Source organism: Heterodontus francisci, chromosome 37 (assembly GCF_036365525.1).
Source record: "Heterodontus francisci isolate sHetFra1 chromosome 37, sHetFra1.hap1, whole genome shotgun sequence".
NCBI classification, from domain to species: domain Eukaryota; kingdom Metazoa; phylum Chordata; class Chondrichthyes; order Heterodontiformes; family Heterodontidae; genus Heterodontus; species Heterodontus francisci.
Genome location: NC_090407.1, coordinates 4,464,976 through 4,484,307, shown reverse-complemented (window position 1 = coordinate 4,484,307; position 19,332 = coordinate 4,464,976). Strand labels below are relative to the sequence as shown.

The 19,332-nt window shown below is 41.8% G+C and overlaps 1 protein-coding gene across 10 annotated transcripts in view; it reads left to right on the top strand.

Moving 5' to 3' along the window:
- The window catches only part of mib2 (MIB E3 ubiquitin protein ligase 2), a 246,169-nt gene extending 232,936 nt beyond the window's left edge, over positions 1–13,233 (top strand). For all 10 annotated transcript variants that reach the window (XM_068016900.1, XM_068016901.1, XM_068016893.1 and 7 more), the window contains 2 exons: positions 938–1,003; positions 9,958–13,233. In XM_068016900.1, coding sequence (XP_067873001.1) covers positions 938–1,003; positions 9,958–10,199 — 308 coding nt within the window. In that variant the 3' untranslated portion in view covers positions 10,200–13,233. The remainder of the gene's footprint in view (positions 1–937; positions 1,004–9,957) is intronic.
- Positions 13,234–19,332: the final 6,099 nt, after the last annotated feature.

The following is a 19,332-nucleotide window of genomic DNA, read 5'->3' as shown; positions in this document are numbered from 1 at the left end:
ATGCTAGATGGGCTCCCTCCAACATTCTCACCACCAAAAAGGACTGAGCTGAGGACTAAGATAAGTACAGTTTTGCAGTCTGAGGACAAGGTTAGGTGCCTCAGTAATGGGCCTCCTCCCACCAAAAGGGCCTTCAAGTTATCCGCCACTGTCCCGAGGGCTACCGTCACCTTAGTGGTGCTTCGGGTCGTGGTGACGGTGGGTTACTAGACCCTTCCTCCCTGCTGCCGTTTACATAAGTCGAAGCAGTGATGAGGTTTTCAGAAGCTTTGCTGCTGATGCAGGAGAGTAAAACCTAGGGCAAAGCAGGGCTACAGAGTATTGCTTCCTACCTAATTTTCCTCCATTGTACTTCCCAATTTTGATTTCACGCAGTAGTGGAGGAGACTGCAACCTATAGTTTAGAAGACTGTGGAGATTGGATGATGGGATAGAACTTACGGAAACTACAAATTAGCCATTTACTGTATGATTTTTGTGGTGTGTTAGATCAATAAGTGCATAAATGCTGATAATGCCCGAGTACATAACTCAGTGTAAATTAGTGCAGTCCCCAAATAAATAAATAATTACTTACAATGTACAGTCTATTCTATTCAGAGAGCAAGGAGAATGCAGTGGACCACTGTCCACACCCAAAAAATAATTTCACCTAATGACCATCGCCACACCCACTAGAAGCAGCTGCACAGTTACACTGCATTGGGGAACTAGATAGTGATGTAGGTGTGGGAGCAGTGTGATGTACCGGCCCAATGTGTCAGCTCATCTGGTTTGAAAAATTCAAGATATTTTTGTAAAACTCTTTAAAAGCATCCAACATGCTAATCTCTAATCTGTTTATCATTATATTCACACAATGTGTTCGGGAAATTAAAATGAAAGGAAGATATATTGTAGGTGCTGATTTCTGGCTGATTTCTTATTACATTCACAGAGTGTTCTGTAAGAATGAAGAAATGCATCAAATGCCAAGTGTCTATTGCAAAAAAAATCAGACATGGTAATGTATAAAAAGCATTCATTATTAAAGTACTATTTATAGCACATTTCTTGTATATTTGGTTTAGATACAGTCCAGAGAGAATAAGGTGTCTCTGGTTGTTGAGTGACGCAATTGTAATGAGCTTGGTGTGTTCTATTCCAATGGCGAGGAACACTAAGTTCTGTAAATATAGTCGCAAACTTAATGATTTGCAGTTTTCATATAAAAAGAGACGGAATCGTGGCATATGTTTTACAGGATGGTTGGATTTTGCCATGGACTTCTGCACTGGTAATGGTGAACAGGATGTGGTTTTCTGTGGATTGTGACTGGTTTCCATCCTTCCACCCAAAATCACACACTCCACTGCCCTGTAGGACTTCATCTCCATCTCTTAACTAGCAAATCTCTCCTCATGAGAGCAGACATGTTTGAATATTAGTCAAGGCAGAGATTTAAAATGGAAATGTTCCAAGTTTGGGAGTGCAGTGCTTTACAATCTCAGTTCTCAAGGCACACAAGAAAATCCTCTTTTTAAAAAAAAAACAAGAAACATGCAGCTGTCACCAAAGTACTTTTTATTATGAGCATCTGTTTCTCTCTCCACACATGCTGCCAGACCTGCTGAGTGTTTCTGTACTTTTTACTGTGTTCATCTTACTTCAGTACTTATACAGTATAAGTTGTCCAAATTAGTATCAGGCAAACACTATTATTGACAGAGCTCTGCTTTAATTCGGCCTAAGGATTTAAAAATATTCTCAATTCCTTAAAATTTGTTAGATATAGTGACAAAATGGCAACGAAGAAGTATTGAGATGTTAATGAGTACTTCCAAAAGTGAAGGAGGCTGCATCAGTAATGGAAGACAAAGCTGTAAATGAATTACACCACACTGTTTGTGCAGCATATGCTACAGTTTTTTTTAAAGAAAAGTTAAAACAAACATTTAATGGTCATGTTAGGCAACTTTGTTCCTTGAACAGTTCAATACAATGAATTAGCAGCAGTTATCATTGCAGTATGTATATCGTATCATTATTTGGTGTAGTGGCAAGACTGAAAGAGTGTGAGGAAACCAGTTCGTACTGTATGGCAGAGTGAACTTATTATTCAGTATTTTCTTTTGTTCTGTTAAATCAGGATACTGCATGGTATCAGTGGCTCATTAGAATTAGAATATTACAGCGCAGTACAGGCCCTTCGGCCCTCGATGTTGCGCCGACCTGTGAAACCATCTGACCTACACTATTCCATTTTCATCCATATGTCTATCCAAAGACCACTTAAATGCCCTTAAAGTTGGCGAGTCTACGACTGTTGCAGGCAGGGCGTTCCACGCCCTTACTACTCTCTGAGTAAAGAAACTACCTCTCACATCTGTCCTATATCTATCACCCCTCAACTTAAATCTATGTCCCCTCGTGTTTGCCATCACCATCCGAGGAAAAAGACTCTCACTATCCACCCTATCTAACCCTCTGATTATCTTATATGTCTCTATTAAGTCACCTCTCCTCCTCCTTCTCTCCAACGAAAACAACCTCAAGTCCTTCAGCCTTTCCTCGTAAGACCTTCCCTCCATACCAGGCAACATCCTAGTAAATCTCCTCTGCACCCTTTCCATAGCTTCCACATCCTTCCTATAATGCGGTGACCAGAATTGCACACAATACTCCAGGTGCGGTCTCACCAGAGTTTTGTACAGTTGCAGCATGACATCGTGGCTCCGAAACTCGATCCCCCTACTAATAAAAGCTAACACACCATATGCCTTCTTAACAGCCCTATTAACCTGGGTAGCAACCTTCAGGGATTTATGCACCTGGACACCAAGATCTCTCTGTTCATCTACACTACCAAGAATCTTCCCATTAGCCCAGTACTCTGCATTCCTGTTACTCATTCCAAAGTGAATCACCTCGCACCTTTCCGCATTAAACTCCATTTGCCATCTCTCAGCCCAGCTCTGCAGCCTATCTATGTCCCTCTGTACCCTACAACATCCTTCGGCACTATCCACAACTCCACCGACCTTCGTGTCATCCGCAAATTTACTAACCCACCCTTCTACACCCTCTTCCAGGTCATTTATAAAAATGACAAACAGCAGTGGCCCCAAAACAGATCCTTGCGGTACACCACTAGTAACTAAACTCCAGGATGAGCATTTGCCATCAACCACCACCCTCTGTCTTCTTTCAGCTAGCCAATTTCTGATCCAAAGCTCTAAATCACCTTCAACCCCATACTTCCGTATTTTCTGCAATAGCCTACCATGGGGAACCTTATCAAACGCCTTACTGAAATCCATATACACCACATCCACTGCTTTACCCTCATCCACCTGTTTGGTCACCTTCTCGAAAAACTCAATAAGGTTTGTGAGGCACGACCTACCCGTCACAAAACCGTGCTGACTATCGCTAATGAACTTATTCTTTTCAAGATGATTATAAATCCTGTCTCTTATAACCTTTTCCAACATTTTACCCACAACCGAAGTAAGGCTCACAGGTCTATAATTACCAGGGCTTTCTCTACTCCCCTTCTTGAACAAGGGCACAACATTTGCTATCCTCTAGTCTTCCGGCACTATTCCTGTCGACAATGATGACATAAAGATCAAGGACAAAGGCTCTGCAATCTCCTCCCTAGATTCCCAGAGAATCCTAGGATAAATCCCATCTGGCCCAGGGGACTTATCTCCTATTTCTCCTATTCTCCTATTTCTCATCAACATGCTGCCCCTCAGACACAGCACAGATTCCACATGTACGCGGACGACACTCAGTTCTACCTCACCACTACCTGTCTGTACCCCTCCACTGTCCCTAAATTGTTGCACTACTTATCTGACATCCAGTACTGGATCAGCAGAAGTTTCACCCAACTAAATATTGGGAAGACCGAAGCGATTGTCTTCAGTCCCCACTACGAAATCTGTTCCCTAGCCACCAACTCCATCCCCCTCTCTTGCAATTATTGAAGGCTGAACTGGCTTGTTCGCAACCATGGTGTTGTACTTGACACTGAGATGAGCGTCTAACCACATCTGCGTCATCACTAAGATCACCTATTTTCACTTCCATAACATCCCCAGACTCCACCCTGCCTCAGCTCACCTACTGAAACCCTGATCCTTTGTTACCTCTAGACTTTGCCATTCCAATGCTTTGCCTGTCTCTCACATTCTACCCTCCATAGATGTGAGGTCATCCAAACCTCTGCTGCCCATGTCCTTACTCGTACCAAGTCCCATTCACTCATCACCCCTGTGCTTGCTGACCTACATTGGCTCCTGGCTGGGCAACATCTCAGTTTTAAAATTTTCATCCTTGTTTTCAAATCTCTCTATGGCCCCTCTCATCCTGATCTCTGTAATTGCCTCCAGCCCCACAACCCTTCAAGATATCTGTGTTCCTCCAGTTCTGGCCTCTTGAGCATCCCCAATTTTAATCAGTCCACCATTGGTAGCCATGCCTTCAGCTGCCAAGGGTCAAAACTCTGGAATTCCCTCCCTAAACCTCTCTGCCTCTCTTTCCTCCTTGGTGGAGGAGTGCACTGCCTTTTCTAGTTCCACTTCTCCACAGGTCACAACATATATTTAGATGTTTAGCCAGTTACCGATGCAGTTAATCATATACTCATATGCATCATATTTTATTCCAGAATAAAATACACCAACCAGGTTTCTGTAATAAACAGCAAAATTATCAGTTTATAATAAAACAAGACTTAACCAGTAATGAAGCAAAGCATTAACACACAGATTGAAAGATGAAAGTTCCCTTTTTACCTTAGCTCCACATATATATATATATTTACACACACATCGGTTAAATGAAAAAGAGAGTTTTTCTTTAGAGCTCTGTTTTTTTTAAAAAAAGACAAAGAATAATATTTTGGCCAAGCACTTGCTAATTCTTGAAGAAAAAAGAAAAGATATGGAAAGATGTCAGTTGTCCCTTTTTGGTTTGGCGTCCCAAATACACATAGACGGTTGTCTCTGGGATCTTTCTTGAACAGTTCTTTTCAGAGATGTTGAAGATCAGTTTGGCAGGTTTTCAGGGCGAAATGTGGCATCAGTGGTTTCTGGCAGGCCTTTCAGTAGGAATGCCGCATAAATTTTTCTATTTCTTACACTTACTTGAAAGAGCTTCTTAACAGGATGGGAAAGCTGGAAAGCTTTTCAAAGAGATGGAAAAAGGCTGAGCTGGGGTTTTGCCTTTCGCAGGTTGATTCTTAAACTGCTTTCAAAACACTGTCTAAACCCCAAATGACTGTCCAAAGCAAAACCAAAAAAATCTCGAGTCAATCCTCCTGACCCCTATAAATCTTGACCTGTCACTTCTTCGTAAACATCTTCTCCAAGTCAAAAAGCCCATGCTAGGTATTTACCTGAAGACAGGTGACTTCCAGTGAAGGTTGTTTACAAAGTAAGTGCAAAAGACTTTCTGATGACCTCAGTGAAAAAACATCCATGGAATCCTTTTCAGCTTTCCTAAATAAAATGATGTCCATAATTCTAAAATACATGAGTCCTCAAAAAAAAAAGTACTTAAAAAATATAGAAGCACCGTCATTTAAGTTCCTTAAAACGTAACTTTTTCACCGAGCTTTTGGTCATCTGCCCTAATATCGCCTTATGTGGCTCAGTGTCAAACTTAGTTTAATAACACTCCTGTGAAGCTCCTTAGGATGTTTTATTGGATTAAAGGCACTATATAAATACAAGTTGTTCTTCAGAAATGACAACAAGGTCATCATAGCAAGTCAATTGTAGAAATATAGCAAGTGGGAAAAATGCAGTGTAGTCAATGTAAGAGGAGGTGATTAACTTAATTGCTGAGTGAGAATCTAATTTTTCTTTTAAAGAGTGGTGGCAATGTCACGTGAATTGAGTAATCCTACTTGTTTACGGCAAAGAAAGGAATGGGAGCCTTTTATCTTAGTTATATTCAGCTTGTAGACAATGATTGTTTTAAGGGTTTTATAGATTGAAATGATAAAACTTACTTGTAATTTCAGTATATTTTCCAAATTGGATGTTAGTGCAAGATTCCAACTCTTTTTGTGGAGCTTCTAGCCAGAGCATTTTTAAATGTGGAAACCCGGGTGAAAAGGCAAGGCTAATAGTACACAACATCACCTAATTGAAAAGAGTTGAAGAGAACACAAGGTAATTGAGGAACCAATAAAATAAGAGGGGAGGAGAAATGTAAAGTTCCCATGAGAGTAAGTATAAGAGTAATTTTGAGAAGGAGGGAGAGAGAATTTGAAAGAGTCTGACAACAATTCCAAGACACAAACATCCTTAGCTGCTTAAAGAAAGGACTTGCATTTATGCAGCACTATACATCATGTCCCATAGCACCCACCATATAATGGCCTGGATTTTGCAATCGGGGTGAACAAACAGCACTCTCCATTCATTACACTTACTCATTGTGGGCTATTGCACAGCAACTTATAGTGATCAGAAGTCTGATCTAGTTTGGCAACCTCTACAGGGAATCTGGGACCTGTGTGAATGGGGCACGCAACAGCGTGTCTCTTCAACCAATCAGATTGAAGAATCCTTACTGAGACATGCAGGGCTGGATTTTATGGGCCCCACTGGGGTAGGGGGGGGAAACGGAGAGTAGTGACAGTTAGCAGGGGCAGGATAGGCCGACGACGGCCTTCCTGTCCAGAGGCCAATTGAGGATGTTAAGTGACCAATTAAGAGCCTCTTCCCGCCACTGCTGGGGACGTCCACTACGTAGGCAGGGCGCATTGTGAAATGAGGTGCACTCCTGACTGGCTTGGGTGGTGGGTGGTGGTCCCTCCTCTGTGGGCAATCTGTGGTCCACGGAGGACCGCTGCCCGTAACCACTCCTGCCCCCACACCCCGGACTGCACGACCAACCCCACAACCACCCCCTCAACTCCACACCAGGCCTTCCGGACTGGCCCAGACAACTCCGCCTCACCCACCTCTAGTCTAGGGTTCCAGTGCTGGGACTGGGTCTGAGGCCTCTGCAGTGGTGGCAGTGGCCACTGCACCAGTGGCACTGCTGAGCTGCCAGCCCTCTGATTGGCCGGCAGCTCTTGGGGGCATAATCCCCGTCTTTAAAGGGACAGGGATCCCGGCTCATGAAACATTGATTGTAAAAGACCAGAGGCTCTGCTCCGGGGTGGCAGGAAAAGGCTGCATTTTTGGCCCGGTGCCAGGTGCCCCCCGCCTCCTACACAAAATCCAGTCGACAGAGTCTGAACCTGGAACTGGAAGTGTAAGTGTAACAGTTCATTCAATGTAAAATTATGTACAGAAAGTGAAATAGGGAGGGATATAAGGATGGGTTAAGAGATAAAAGAAAAAAAATTAATTTTTATTTAAATTTCCAACAATAATTGAAACCTGAAGGAATGAGACTTCACACTTTTAATAAAATTTCAGTGGTAGAGAGTTTGGCAGTAATTAAGACTTGCCAGACTGTTTAAAAATGTTCATAAACTTGAATGGATCTGGCCTATCTCGTGGGTAAGTGGTGCAACCTCACGCCCTTCATTGTGATTGAGTCTCTTGGTGAGGAGCAGGAAAAATCGGAACTTCCTGATTTCCTCATTGAACTGCTATCTGAATTACTCCTTAATAATGCTGAGCATTGATCGCCTCACTGCTTTTCTTAACGCAAAATTTTGGCCATTGAATTGCTTTAAAGTACTGCTATGTGGACAGCAATGTAATGAATGACCAGTTAATTTAAATTTAGTGGTATTGGTTGGAAGAAAGAATGTTGGTCAAGACACTAGGAGAATTCTCTACTCTTCTTTGAATAGTGCTATGGTGTCCTTAACATACCCCTGTGTGGCAGAAAAGGCAGATGGCACTCCTAACAAAGCAGCATCCCCTCAGTTCTGCACTAGAGTGTCAGTCTAGAACAAAGAACAGTACGGCACAGGAACAGGCCATTCGGCCCTCCAAGCCTGCGCCGATCATGATGCCTGTCTAAACTAAAACCTTCTGCACTTCCGGGATCCGTATCCCTCTATTCCCATCCTATTCATGTATTTGTCAAGATGCCTCTTAAACGTCGCAATCGTACCTGCTTCCACCACCTCCCCCGGCAGCAAGTTCCAGGCACTCACCACCCTTTGTGTAAAAAAAAAAACTTGCCTCGCACATCCCCTCTAAACTTTGCCCCTCGCACCTTAAACCTATGTCCTCTAGTAACTGACTCTTCCACCCTGGGAAAAAGCTTCTGACTATCCACTCTGTCCATGCCACTCATAACTTTATAAACCTCTGTCATGTTGCCCCTCCACCTCCGTCGTTCCAGTGAAAGCAATCCGAGTTTATCCAACCTCTCCTCTTAGCTAAACCCTCCAGACCAGGCAACATCCTTGTAAACCTCTTCTGTACCCTCTCCAAAGCCTCCACGTCCTTCTGGTAGTGTGGCGACCAGAATTTTACGCAGTATTCCAAGTGTGGCCTAACTAAAGTTCTGTACAGCTGCAGCATGACTTGCCAATTTATATATTCTATGCCCCGACCGATGAAGGCAAGCATGCCGTATGCCTTCTTGACTACCTTATCCACCTGCGTTGCCACTTTCAGTGACCTGTGGACCTGTACGCCCAGATCTCTCTGCCTGTCAATACTCCTAAGGGTTCTGCCATTTACTGTATGCTTCCCACCTGTATTAGACCTTCCAAAATGCATTACCTCACATTTGTCCGGATTAAACTCCATCTGCCATTTCTACATCCAAGTCTCCAACCGATCTATATCCTGCTGTATCCTCTGACAATCCTCATCACTATCCGCAACTCCACCAACCTTTGTGTCGTCCACAAACTTACTAATCAGACCAACTACATTTTCCTCCAAATCATTTATATATACTACAAACAGCATGCTGTTTCACATGCTCAAACTGAAGAGTGGCACCTGAACCCATAACCTTTCGAATCAGAGGCAAGCTGACGCCATCAGCGGAGCCATGTTCTGAGTTCTGGTGGTATTATCCAAAGTGACTCAAGAAAACCAGGAGAACACAACCTATTGTTACAGAGCATAGAACAAATAATTATAGTACTGAAGTTCCATATTGTGAATGTTGTGCTTTTTCCTTAATTATAATGATGCTTAGAAATGTTTAGCAGTATTAAAATGACTTTTTGTATTACAGTATTTTTCTGATTGAACAGAGACTGTTTTAAATCAGATATTAAGCTATTTAAAGAATATGCAATTTATTTGTTATGGCTAATTCAAATAAATGTAAATTAAATTTAACTTAAGTCCAATATGTCCAGGTCTAAATAGTTACTTCTTTTACTAGCCAGTTATTCAATCTGGTTGTCGGTATTTATAGGCTGCAAATATTTTCAAGTGTACAAATTCATGCAGATGGCCCTACATGCATCGCATAAAACTACTGCGGCAGCGCAGTGGTTAGCACCGCAGCCTCACAGCTCCAGCGACCTGGGTTCAATTCTGGGTACTGCCTGTGTGGAGTTTGCAAGTTCTCCCTGTGTCTGCGTGGGTTTCCTCCGGGTGCTCCGGTTTCCTCCCACATGCCAAAGACTTGCAGGTTGATAGGTTAATTGGCCATTATAAATTGCCCCTAGTATAGGTAGGTGATAGGGAAATATAGGGACAGGTGGGGATGTGGTAGGAATATGGAATTAGTGTAGGGTTAGTATAAATGGGTGGTTGATGGTCGGCACAGACTCGGTGGGCCGAAGGGCCTGTTTCAGTGCTGTATCTCTAAACTAAACTAAACTACTGTACTGAGATAGAGCTTGAGGAACACATAACTTGTACAGTTACCTGTATTAAACTCTGAATTGCTGATTCTGTCTCCCAATTCATTTTCAAAATTCACTATTCAATTTATTGAGTTGCGCAAATCTTAGTGTTGTCACTCTAGGGCTGGTGGTGTACATACTGTCAACAGACTAACAATGATTTCATGTGGCAGATAACACAGAAATTGAAAGCAGCTCCATTGCTGAACCTCCAGACCAGAGAAAACTGCTGGAACAGCTCCAGTCCCGATACAGGCAGATGGAGGAAAGGATAACGTGCCCCATATGCATTGACAACCAAATTAAACTGGTATTCCAGTGTGGCCACGGTTCCTGTCTAGAGTGCAGTGTTGCCCTCAAAGCATGCCCTATTTGTCGTCAGAACATTCGGGAACGGATACAGATTTTCGTTTGATGCATGGCAAGCCGCCTTTTCTATAATTCTGTTCTTTCGGAACATTCTCTGTACTGTACCTTTTCTGTGGTACGCTGTGTTTGTGTTTGTAATCATCTTCAGTTTTAGTCCTTGGCATCAGTGCAATTAGAATCCATGTGGTTGATGTTTGTACATGCTGTTATCCAACGAGAGTTGCATTGCATTTTTGATAACTCAAATGCCCACTGTGTAGATTCAGTGGATGATATGTTAACAAAACAGCAAAGTGTACATAACATGAAGCTAGTTTATTAATCCATTGAATGGTGTCCCTGTTAATAATTGCAAATGCTTGAGCAATGCACAAAGCTACAGTTAAAAAAAAACCTTACTGTGTATGTATTTATATAAAAACTACAGTGTAATATAATCCATAATCTAACAACTGTGGTTTATGGTCAGTTGTGTATGTGTATATATATATATTTATATATATATATATATAAAAAAAGTTCCAGGAATATAAAATGCACTTCAACAATCTTCCGGATACAATGCCTATCAGCCAGTGCTAGCCTTTTTCAACTGCGTCTCTATCCAGTAACAGAACAGCTTCTGCATTAGAGAACTAATTATTTCAAATAATAGCATCATTAATTTTTGAAAACTTTATTTTAAACATATCCTCTTCCAATTTTCTGCTATTTTGTCATTGTAGCTTGATTAGACAGCTAAAATATTACGTTGAATCTTGTCCTTGAAATGTGGTAAAATGACAAAAATTGTGGTTGATGAGCAGGGAGAGTAACAGCTAGAATATCAAACCGATTAATTCATTATTTAAATATTGAGCTTTATGCTGTAAGTGTTCCTCACTGTTTATAAATGTAGTTAATTTATTTATCTGGAACCATAATTAGGCAATTTCATTCGATCCACTATATCAACTTGATACTGCAATGTAAAATGGTAATGAAATTAAATTAAAAATAATAGGTATTAATGCTCATTTTGATCTGGGAAATGTTAATCTTCTCACCCAGACTTTCTATTGTTAGATGTGTTAATAGTTAAATATTCCAGGGGAATAAAAATCAACGGAAGCGTAAATTAGGCACAGTTCTATCAAGGATTCTGAAACCAGGGGAACCCATTCAAACTCACCAGTCTAATGTTCACATTGAATATTGTATGCAAGGGATCAAACGGAGGTAAGATCAGTGTAGCAATAAGGTTCTGCATCTGGATAACTACTGTGTTCTTTGTAAAGATGTTATTACTAGATGTTCTAGAGATACCTAGGAGAAGACCTTTAATACTATGCTAACCTCTGTTTTTATTATGTTGGTAAACTGTTGACTATGGACTTTGATGTCTAATTAGAATGTAAATTATAGAGTCATAGATTATACATTGGATTTGTGAGCCTGTGGTTCGACCTAAAATTTTGAGCCTTAGCAAGATCATGATGCGATAACACTATATCGGGGCCTACTATTCATTTTTTTGGTTTTATTACTACATTGTGTCATTAAAAAAATAGCTTTAAACTTGAGAGGAAAAGTTAGAAAATGCAATTAATTCATCACGCCAGATCGAAACGCTTAAGTTCATAATTTTTACAAATTGGTCTAAAAAGTGACAAATACAAAAGATATGCATAGTATCAGTCATAGTATTCTCATAAAATAAAATAAAATTGAAAGAAAAATGCATTGACAAGACATACTACCTTTTAATATTATGTCTGTGTATTGCTATCTCAGGACTAAATTACCTGTTTATTTGAATCAGAAAAGCATGAAGAAATATTATTGTGACTGGCTGGTGTTACTTTAATCAAGAAAGTGGTTGTAACAGTGAAAACTGGGATTTGAAGAAGATCATGGCAACATCTGGAGAGGATTGTGAGTTACTTTTGTGAGACTTATTTGTGCTGCCAATCTAAACCATAAAGGTCCATGTTTAATTGAATGACTAAACAGCTTTTTAACAGGTCATGGTAACAAGTTTGAAAATGCAACATGGAAAAGCAAAACAGACTTGATATAATTTGATTAGTGTATAGACTGTGTTGTGTAATCTGTGTCAGTGTGTGATAGCTTTTTTTTCTGAAACCTGATGAAATTATTAGTATGTCATTTAAATGAAATGTTGCTTAGTTCAGCAGCCTTTATTAAGTTGGATTTTACTGATATGGGACAACAGGTTACTTTGTGTCAAACAGATTGTATCACTGTGGAAAGTGTATGGTCAGGAATTGCTGTTTAAATAAACTCGCAGCTCCTAAATGCCTGGCTTTCTAGTGCACATTCCTCCTGAATCTTAAAATGTTTCTTGAAATTAAAGAAGGTGCATATGTTGATACTTAAGTCTTTTATCAATGAGGAAAGATCTTTGTTCAGTTTTGTCAACTCTTGGAGTTCGTGGAAGATTTAAACCAGAGGCAGAATTTGTATTGTAAGATGAAGGGGAAGGAAGATTCTAGCCATTGCTGAACTTTATGGTTATTCTATTTATGAAGACAGACTGACCAAACCATCCCAGGATTTAGCTTTTTAACAAGAAACCACTTCATCATAAACCAGTGTCATTGGTCAACTGATTTAAAAAAATATTGGAAGTATTGTGAAGAACACTATGAAGATTATTAGGGAGCAGTGATTTCTTGTGCAGCACACATAGGTCAGAAGCCTTCAGATCCGTTTTTTTCTGGAGGCAATGTTTAACCGATCCTTTCATTGCGGAACAGTGGAAGAAAATTACTATTAATGATCGTTGTGGACCTCTGTGCAGCAACAGACTGACATCCTGGTGTTAATGCATTGTGTCTGCTCCTTTTCGCACAACAAACATGAAAAAGTATTTATGCCTGGAAGAATTTAACAAAGATTAGCAAAAAAATGTCACAACAAATCGAATGGAAAATGTGAGACTGCAGGACTTCATTACAATATTTTTTAGCTTAACATCTGCATTAGAGGTTTTGTTCTCATGGCCTTAATGTTTCCTCCAGGTTACTGTATCCTCATGTTGAAGTTCTATACTGTGAATAAATTATTTTGAATTACAATTGTGATTGACTCTACTTACATTAAAATCAGGAGCATTTATTTATTTCCTATATTGACTGAAGAAAAATACTTTTCAAACAGAATGTTCCTGATATAAATGTGTGCATAAATTGGTTCTGTGTGCAAAGTCAGTGTGTTCCCGGTGGGTGCTGCACTGTAAAATAACTGCAATTCTCTCAAGAACAGTGCTTATTAGAACAACGAGGTATTATTGCATCTTAACCACTTGTGAATAGAGAACTGCTATTTAGGCATAGAGTATTTATCATAGCCATCCTAAATATTGTCAACTAACTTTGATTTTAATGACAGGGAAGACATTTTGAGTTCAGTTTTCCTGGTCTGCCTCTCTGTGATGAGGCCTGAAAGAAGCAGAGCGCCACAAGTGCACCGTGCCTTTCCAGAGTCAGATGCTGGCTGACCCACTCTAAAGTCGAGCAGGTGTGGAAGATACAGTGCCTGTGTCCGAGCTGGCGGCCTGGGGCCTGAAGTTCCAGCTGGTAATTCATAAGAAATTGGCAGTTTTCTGCGCAAAAGCATTTACTTGATGAGTTAATTCACACAGACTTTATTAAATAGTTATTGAAGGAAAGGAATTTATCAAATTATTGCAGAGCTGATTTTTGTTTTAAATAGAAGTTGATTGTAACTAAAATCAGTGAAATTAAATTGTTTTCGACATGAAATGTGGGATTTTCCTGTGTCGCATGGGTTTTCATTTTAGAAGAGTTGGATTTAATTAACCTTCATTCTCTTCAGCAAATATTGTAAAGTGTGTACAATAAGATTCCTTAGCTGGAATTGCCACTGAAGCAACTGAGGATATGTGTGATAATAAAAACAAAAAGTGCTGGAAAATACTCAGCAGGTCTGGCAGCATCTTTGGAGAGAGAAGCAAGTTAACATTTCAGGTCAGTGACCTTTCATCAGAACGGGCAAAGGTTAGAAACGTAGTAGGTTTTAAGCAAATTAAGTGGGGGTGAGGCAAAAGAGAACAATAAAGGGAAGGTGCTGATAGGACATAGAGTCACAGAGAATAACTGACAAGGAGGTCATGGGACAAAGGCAAAGAGTGTGTTAATGGTGTGGTGAAAGACAAAGCGTTAGTGCAGAGAGGGTGTTAAATGACAGAGTAATGAAAGTCCTAGGCAAAAGCACAAACATGAAAAAACAGTGGGCGGGCACATGGTTAAAAAAAAATTGAATGATGAAACAAACTAAAATAAAATGAAATTTTAAAAAAAGTAAAACTAAAATAAAAAGGGGGCCCAGTCATGCATATCTCACAAAGAGACAGGCATAACTAGGACCCACTTGGGTCTTTTTGTGGGATATGTCAAACATTCCTTGTTCCAGTCCTACTCAGGCACACTTCCCCAACTCTTTTTCCGGTACATTGATGACTGTATCGGTGCTGTTTCCTGCTCCCGCCCCGAATTGGAAAACGTCATCAACTTTGATTCCAATTTCCACCCTTCTCTCACCTTTACATGGTCCATCTCCAACACTTCCCTTCCTCGACTTCTCTGTCTCCATCTCTGGGGATAGGCTGTCTACTAATTTTCATTATAAGCCCGCTAACTCCCACGGCTACCATGACTACACTTCCTCACACCCTGCCTCCTGTAAGGACTCCATTCCATTCTCCCAGTTTCTCTGTCTCCAATGCATCTGCTCTGATGATGCAACCTTCCACAACAGCACTTCTGATATGTCTTTTTCCGTAACCGAGGATTCCCCCCACTGTGGTTGACAGGGCCTTCAACCGAGTCTGGCCCATTTCCCGCCTTCACCCCTTCCTCTCCCTCCCAGAACAATGACAGGGTTCCTCTTGTCCTTACTTTCCACCCCACCAGCCTCCACATCCAAAAGATCATCCTCCGTGTGATGCCACTACCAAATGCATCTGCCCTGCCCCTCCCCTGTCAGCATTCCAAAGGGATCATTCCCTCCGCGTCCCCCTGGCCCACTCCTCCATTACCCTGTGTCTGCGTGGGTTTTCTCCGGGTGCTCCAGTTTCCTCCCACAAGCCAAAAGACTTGCAGGTTGATAGGTAAATTGGCCATTATAAATTGTCACTAGTATAGGTAGGTGGTAGGGAAATATAGGGACAGGTGGGGATGTTTTGTAGGAATATGGGATTAGTGTAGGATTAGTATAAATGGGTGGTTGATGTTCAGCACAGACTTGGTGGGCCGAAGGGCCTGTTTCAGTGCTGTATCTCTAATCTAAACCTCGTCCCCTTCCCATGGCACCTTTCCATGCAATCGCAGGAGGTGTAATACCTGCCCTTTTACCTCCTTCCTCCTCACCATCCAAGGCCCCAAACATTCCTTACAGGTGAAGCAGCGATTTACTTGTACTTCTTTCAATTTAGTATACTGTAATTCGATGCTCACAATGTGGTCTCCTATACATTGGAGAGACCAAATGCAGATTGGGTGACCGTTTTTCGGAGCACCTTCGCTCAGACCCCAAGCTTCCTGTTGCTTGCCATTTCAATGCACACACAACCCCCCCCACGGCTTTCATGCCCACATCTCGGTTCTGGCCTTGCTGCAGTGTTCCAGCGAACATCAGCGCAATCTCAATGAACAACATCTCATTTACCTATGAGGCACGCTGCAGCCTACTGGACTGATCATTGAGTTCAATAATTTCAGAGCATGATTGCGCCCGCCCCCTTTATTTTTAGTTTTACTTTTTTTTAATTTTATTTCATTTTTGTTTTAGTTTGTTTCATCATTCAATTTCTTCACCACGTGCCTGCCCACTTTTTTTTTCATGTTTGTGCTTTTGGCTAAGGGCTTTCTGCACTAATGCTTTGTCTTTCACCACACCATTAACACACTCTTTGCCTTTGCCCCATGATCTCATTGTCAGTTATTCTCTGTGACCCTATGTCCTATCAGCACCTTCCCTTTATTGTTCTCTTTTGCCCCACCCCCACTTCATTTGCTTAAAACCTAATACATTTCTAACCTTTGCCAGTTCTGGGACTGACCTAAAATGTTAACTTTGCTTTTCTCTCCACAGATGCTGCCAGACCTGCTGAGTATTTTCCAACACTTTTTTTGTTTTTATTTCAGATTTCCAGCATCTGCAGTATTTTGCTTTTATTTGAGGATATGTGTGGTTGTTTCTCCCATGTGTTCTGGTTTTACAAAAGACTATTATTTTCTTGCTAAAAGTACAGTCGTCTAATTACACAGTAGTCAATTCATAGGTTTCTCTTTTTAGTGACACTCTTTCATCTTAAATTTGTTTGGTGCACATATTGTGGGTAATGATCATGACCTGCCTTATCCCATGGGGAAATTTTAAGAAGGGCACATTGCACCATCCCAATAGCTGTCCTTCCCACTTTGCCACATCCTGCATATCACTACCTCCTCCATCTCCACACCACTTCTTATTGCTTTCTTTCCCATCTGAAATAGTCACTCCTGGACTACGCCTCCAAACATCCTTCAATTCACAACTGTAAAGAAGGAGACACGAGAAATCAGTGGAGTGATGGTGTCCCTGACTGTTGAAGGTGGGAGCTTCCAGCTACCTAGTGATATAATTAAATAAAAGCTACCCACGTGTCATATCATGTTGACTTGGTTTCAACAGCGAGTGAAATATGATCATCATAATGGTAACTAGCAATGTTCATAGCTTGCCACAATTAATTTGTTTCTTTTAGCTTCCCTCACAGTCTCCACAAGTGCAGCAGAAGTTGGTGGATGTGGCATGCAACAAGTCCACAGAGAAGCTGGGTCCTTCTGAGGGTGCACTGTCACAGGACTCATTCAGACCATGCACCAGCTCAGATACACTCACTTCAGTGGGACCAGTAAGACAGATAGTTGGGTTTTCACCTGGTGATTTGCACCTCACAAGTGACCAAGAGAACATGGTGGAGTTGGGGACACTGTGAAGAGTCCATGTTGGAGGGCACAGATCTCTCCAAGCTCCACTCAGCTGGATGCAGATGTACCCCAGGGGCCATTCATAGAATCGTAGAAATGTACAGCACAGAAGGAGGCCATTTGGCCCATCGTGTCCGCACCGGCTGAGAAGTAGCCATTCAACCTAATCCCACTTTCCAGCTCTTGGTCCATAGCCTTGTAGGTTATGGCACTTCAAGTGCCTATCAAAGTGATTTTTAAATGTTATGTGGGTTTCTGCTTCTACCACCCTTTCAGGCAGTGAGTTCCAGATCCCAACAACCTTCTGGGTGAAAAAGGTTCCCCTTGAATCCCCTCAAAAAACCTTCTACCTCTCACCTTAAATTTATGCCCCCTTGTTATGGATCCCTCAATCAAAGGAAATAGGGCCTTCCTGTCCGCTTTATCTAGAACCCTCGTAATTTTATACACTTCCGTTAGGTCTCCCCTCAGCCTGCTCTTTTCCAAAGAAAACAACCCTAATCTATCCGATCTTTCTTCAAAACTAAAATTCTCCAATCCAGGCAACAGCCTCGTAAATCTCGGGGAGGCGGTGGCGCAGTGGTAATGTCACTAGACTAGTAATCCAGAGCCCAGGCTAATGCTCTGGGGACATGGGTTTCAATCTCACCATGGCAAATGGTGCAATATGACTTCAATTAATAAATTTGGAATTTAAAAAAAAGCTAGTCTAATGGTGACCATGAAACCATTGTCAGTTGTTGTAAAAACCCATCTTGTTCACTAATTTCATTTCGGGTAAGAAATCTGCTGTCCTTACCTGTTCTCGCCTGTGACTCCAGACCCACAGCAATGTGGTTGACTCTTAAATGCCCTCTGAAATGGCCTAGCAAGCCACTGCGTTCAAGGGCAATTAGGGATGGACCACAAAGGAAATAAATTAAATCTACTCTGTACCCCCTCGAGTGCAATCACATCTTTCATGCAATGACCAGAACTGCGCGCAGTACTCCAGCTGTGGCCGAACTAAAGTTTTATACAGTTCCAGCATAACCTCCCAGTTCTTATATTATGTGCCTCGGCTAATAAGGGCAAGTATCCCGTTTGCCTCCTTAACCACCTTATCTACCTGTCCAGCCACCTTCATGGATCTGTGGACATGCACTTCAAGGTCCCTCTGTTCCTCTACACTTTCAGTATCTTACCATTTATAGTGTATTCCCTTGCCTTGTTAGCCTTCCCCAAACCTCACACTTCTCCAGATTAAATGCCATTTGCCACTGTTGCGCACACCTGATTAGTCCATTGATATCTTCCTGCAGTCGACAGCTTTCTTCATTATCAACCACATGGCCAATTTTTGAATCATTTGCAAACTTCTTAATCATACCCACTACATTCAAATCCAATTCATTGGCATATATCACAAAAAGCAAGGAACCTAGTACTGAGCCCTGCGGAATCCCGCTGGAAACAGCCTTCCTGTCGCAAAAATATCCATCAACCATTACCCTTTGCTTCCTGCCTCTGAGCCAAATTACCACTTTGCCTTGGATCCCATGGGCTTTTACTTAGTGTCCCACATGGCAGACTGGTTACCAATCAACAGCCTTGCTGAAATCCATATAGATGACTATTGACATCCTGGGGGTTACCATTGACCAGAACCTGAACTGGAGTAGCCATATCAATACTGTGGCTACAAGAACAGGTCAGAGGCTAGGAATCCTGTGGTGAGTAACTCACCACCTGACTGCCAAAGTCTGTCCACCATCTACAAGGCACAAGTCAGGTGTGTGATGGAATACTCTCCACTTGCCTGGATGGGTGCAGCTCCAACACCCAAGAAACTCAACACCATCTAGGACGAAGCAGCCCGCTTGATTGGCAACTCATCCGCAAACATTCACTCCCTCCACCACTGATGCACAGTGGCAGGAGTGTGTACCATCTACAGGATGCACTGCGGCAATGCACCAAGGCTCCTTAGACAGCACCTTGCAAACCTGCAACCTGTATCACCTAGAGGGACAAGGGCAGCAGTTGCATGGGAACACCACCACCTGCAAGTTCCCCATCCTGACTTGGAACTATATCGCCGTTCCTTTACAGTCGCTGGATCAAAATTCTGGAACTCCCTTCCTAACCGCACTGTGGGTGTACCTACCCCACATGGACTGCAGCGGTTCAAGAAGGCAGCTC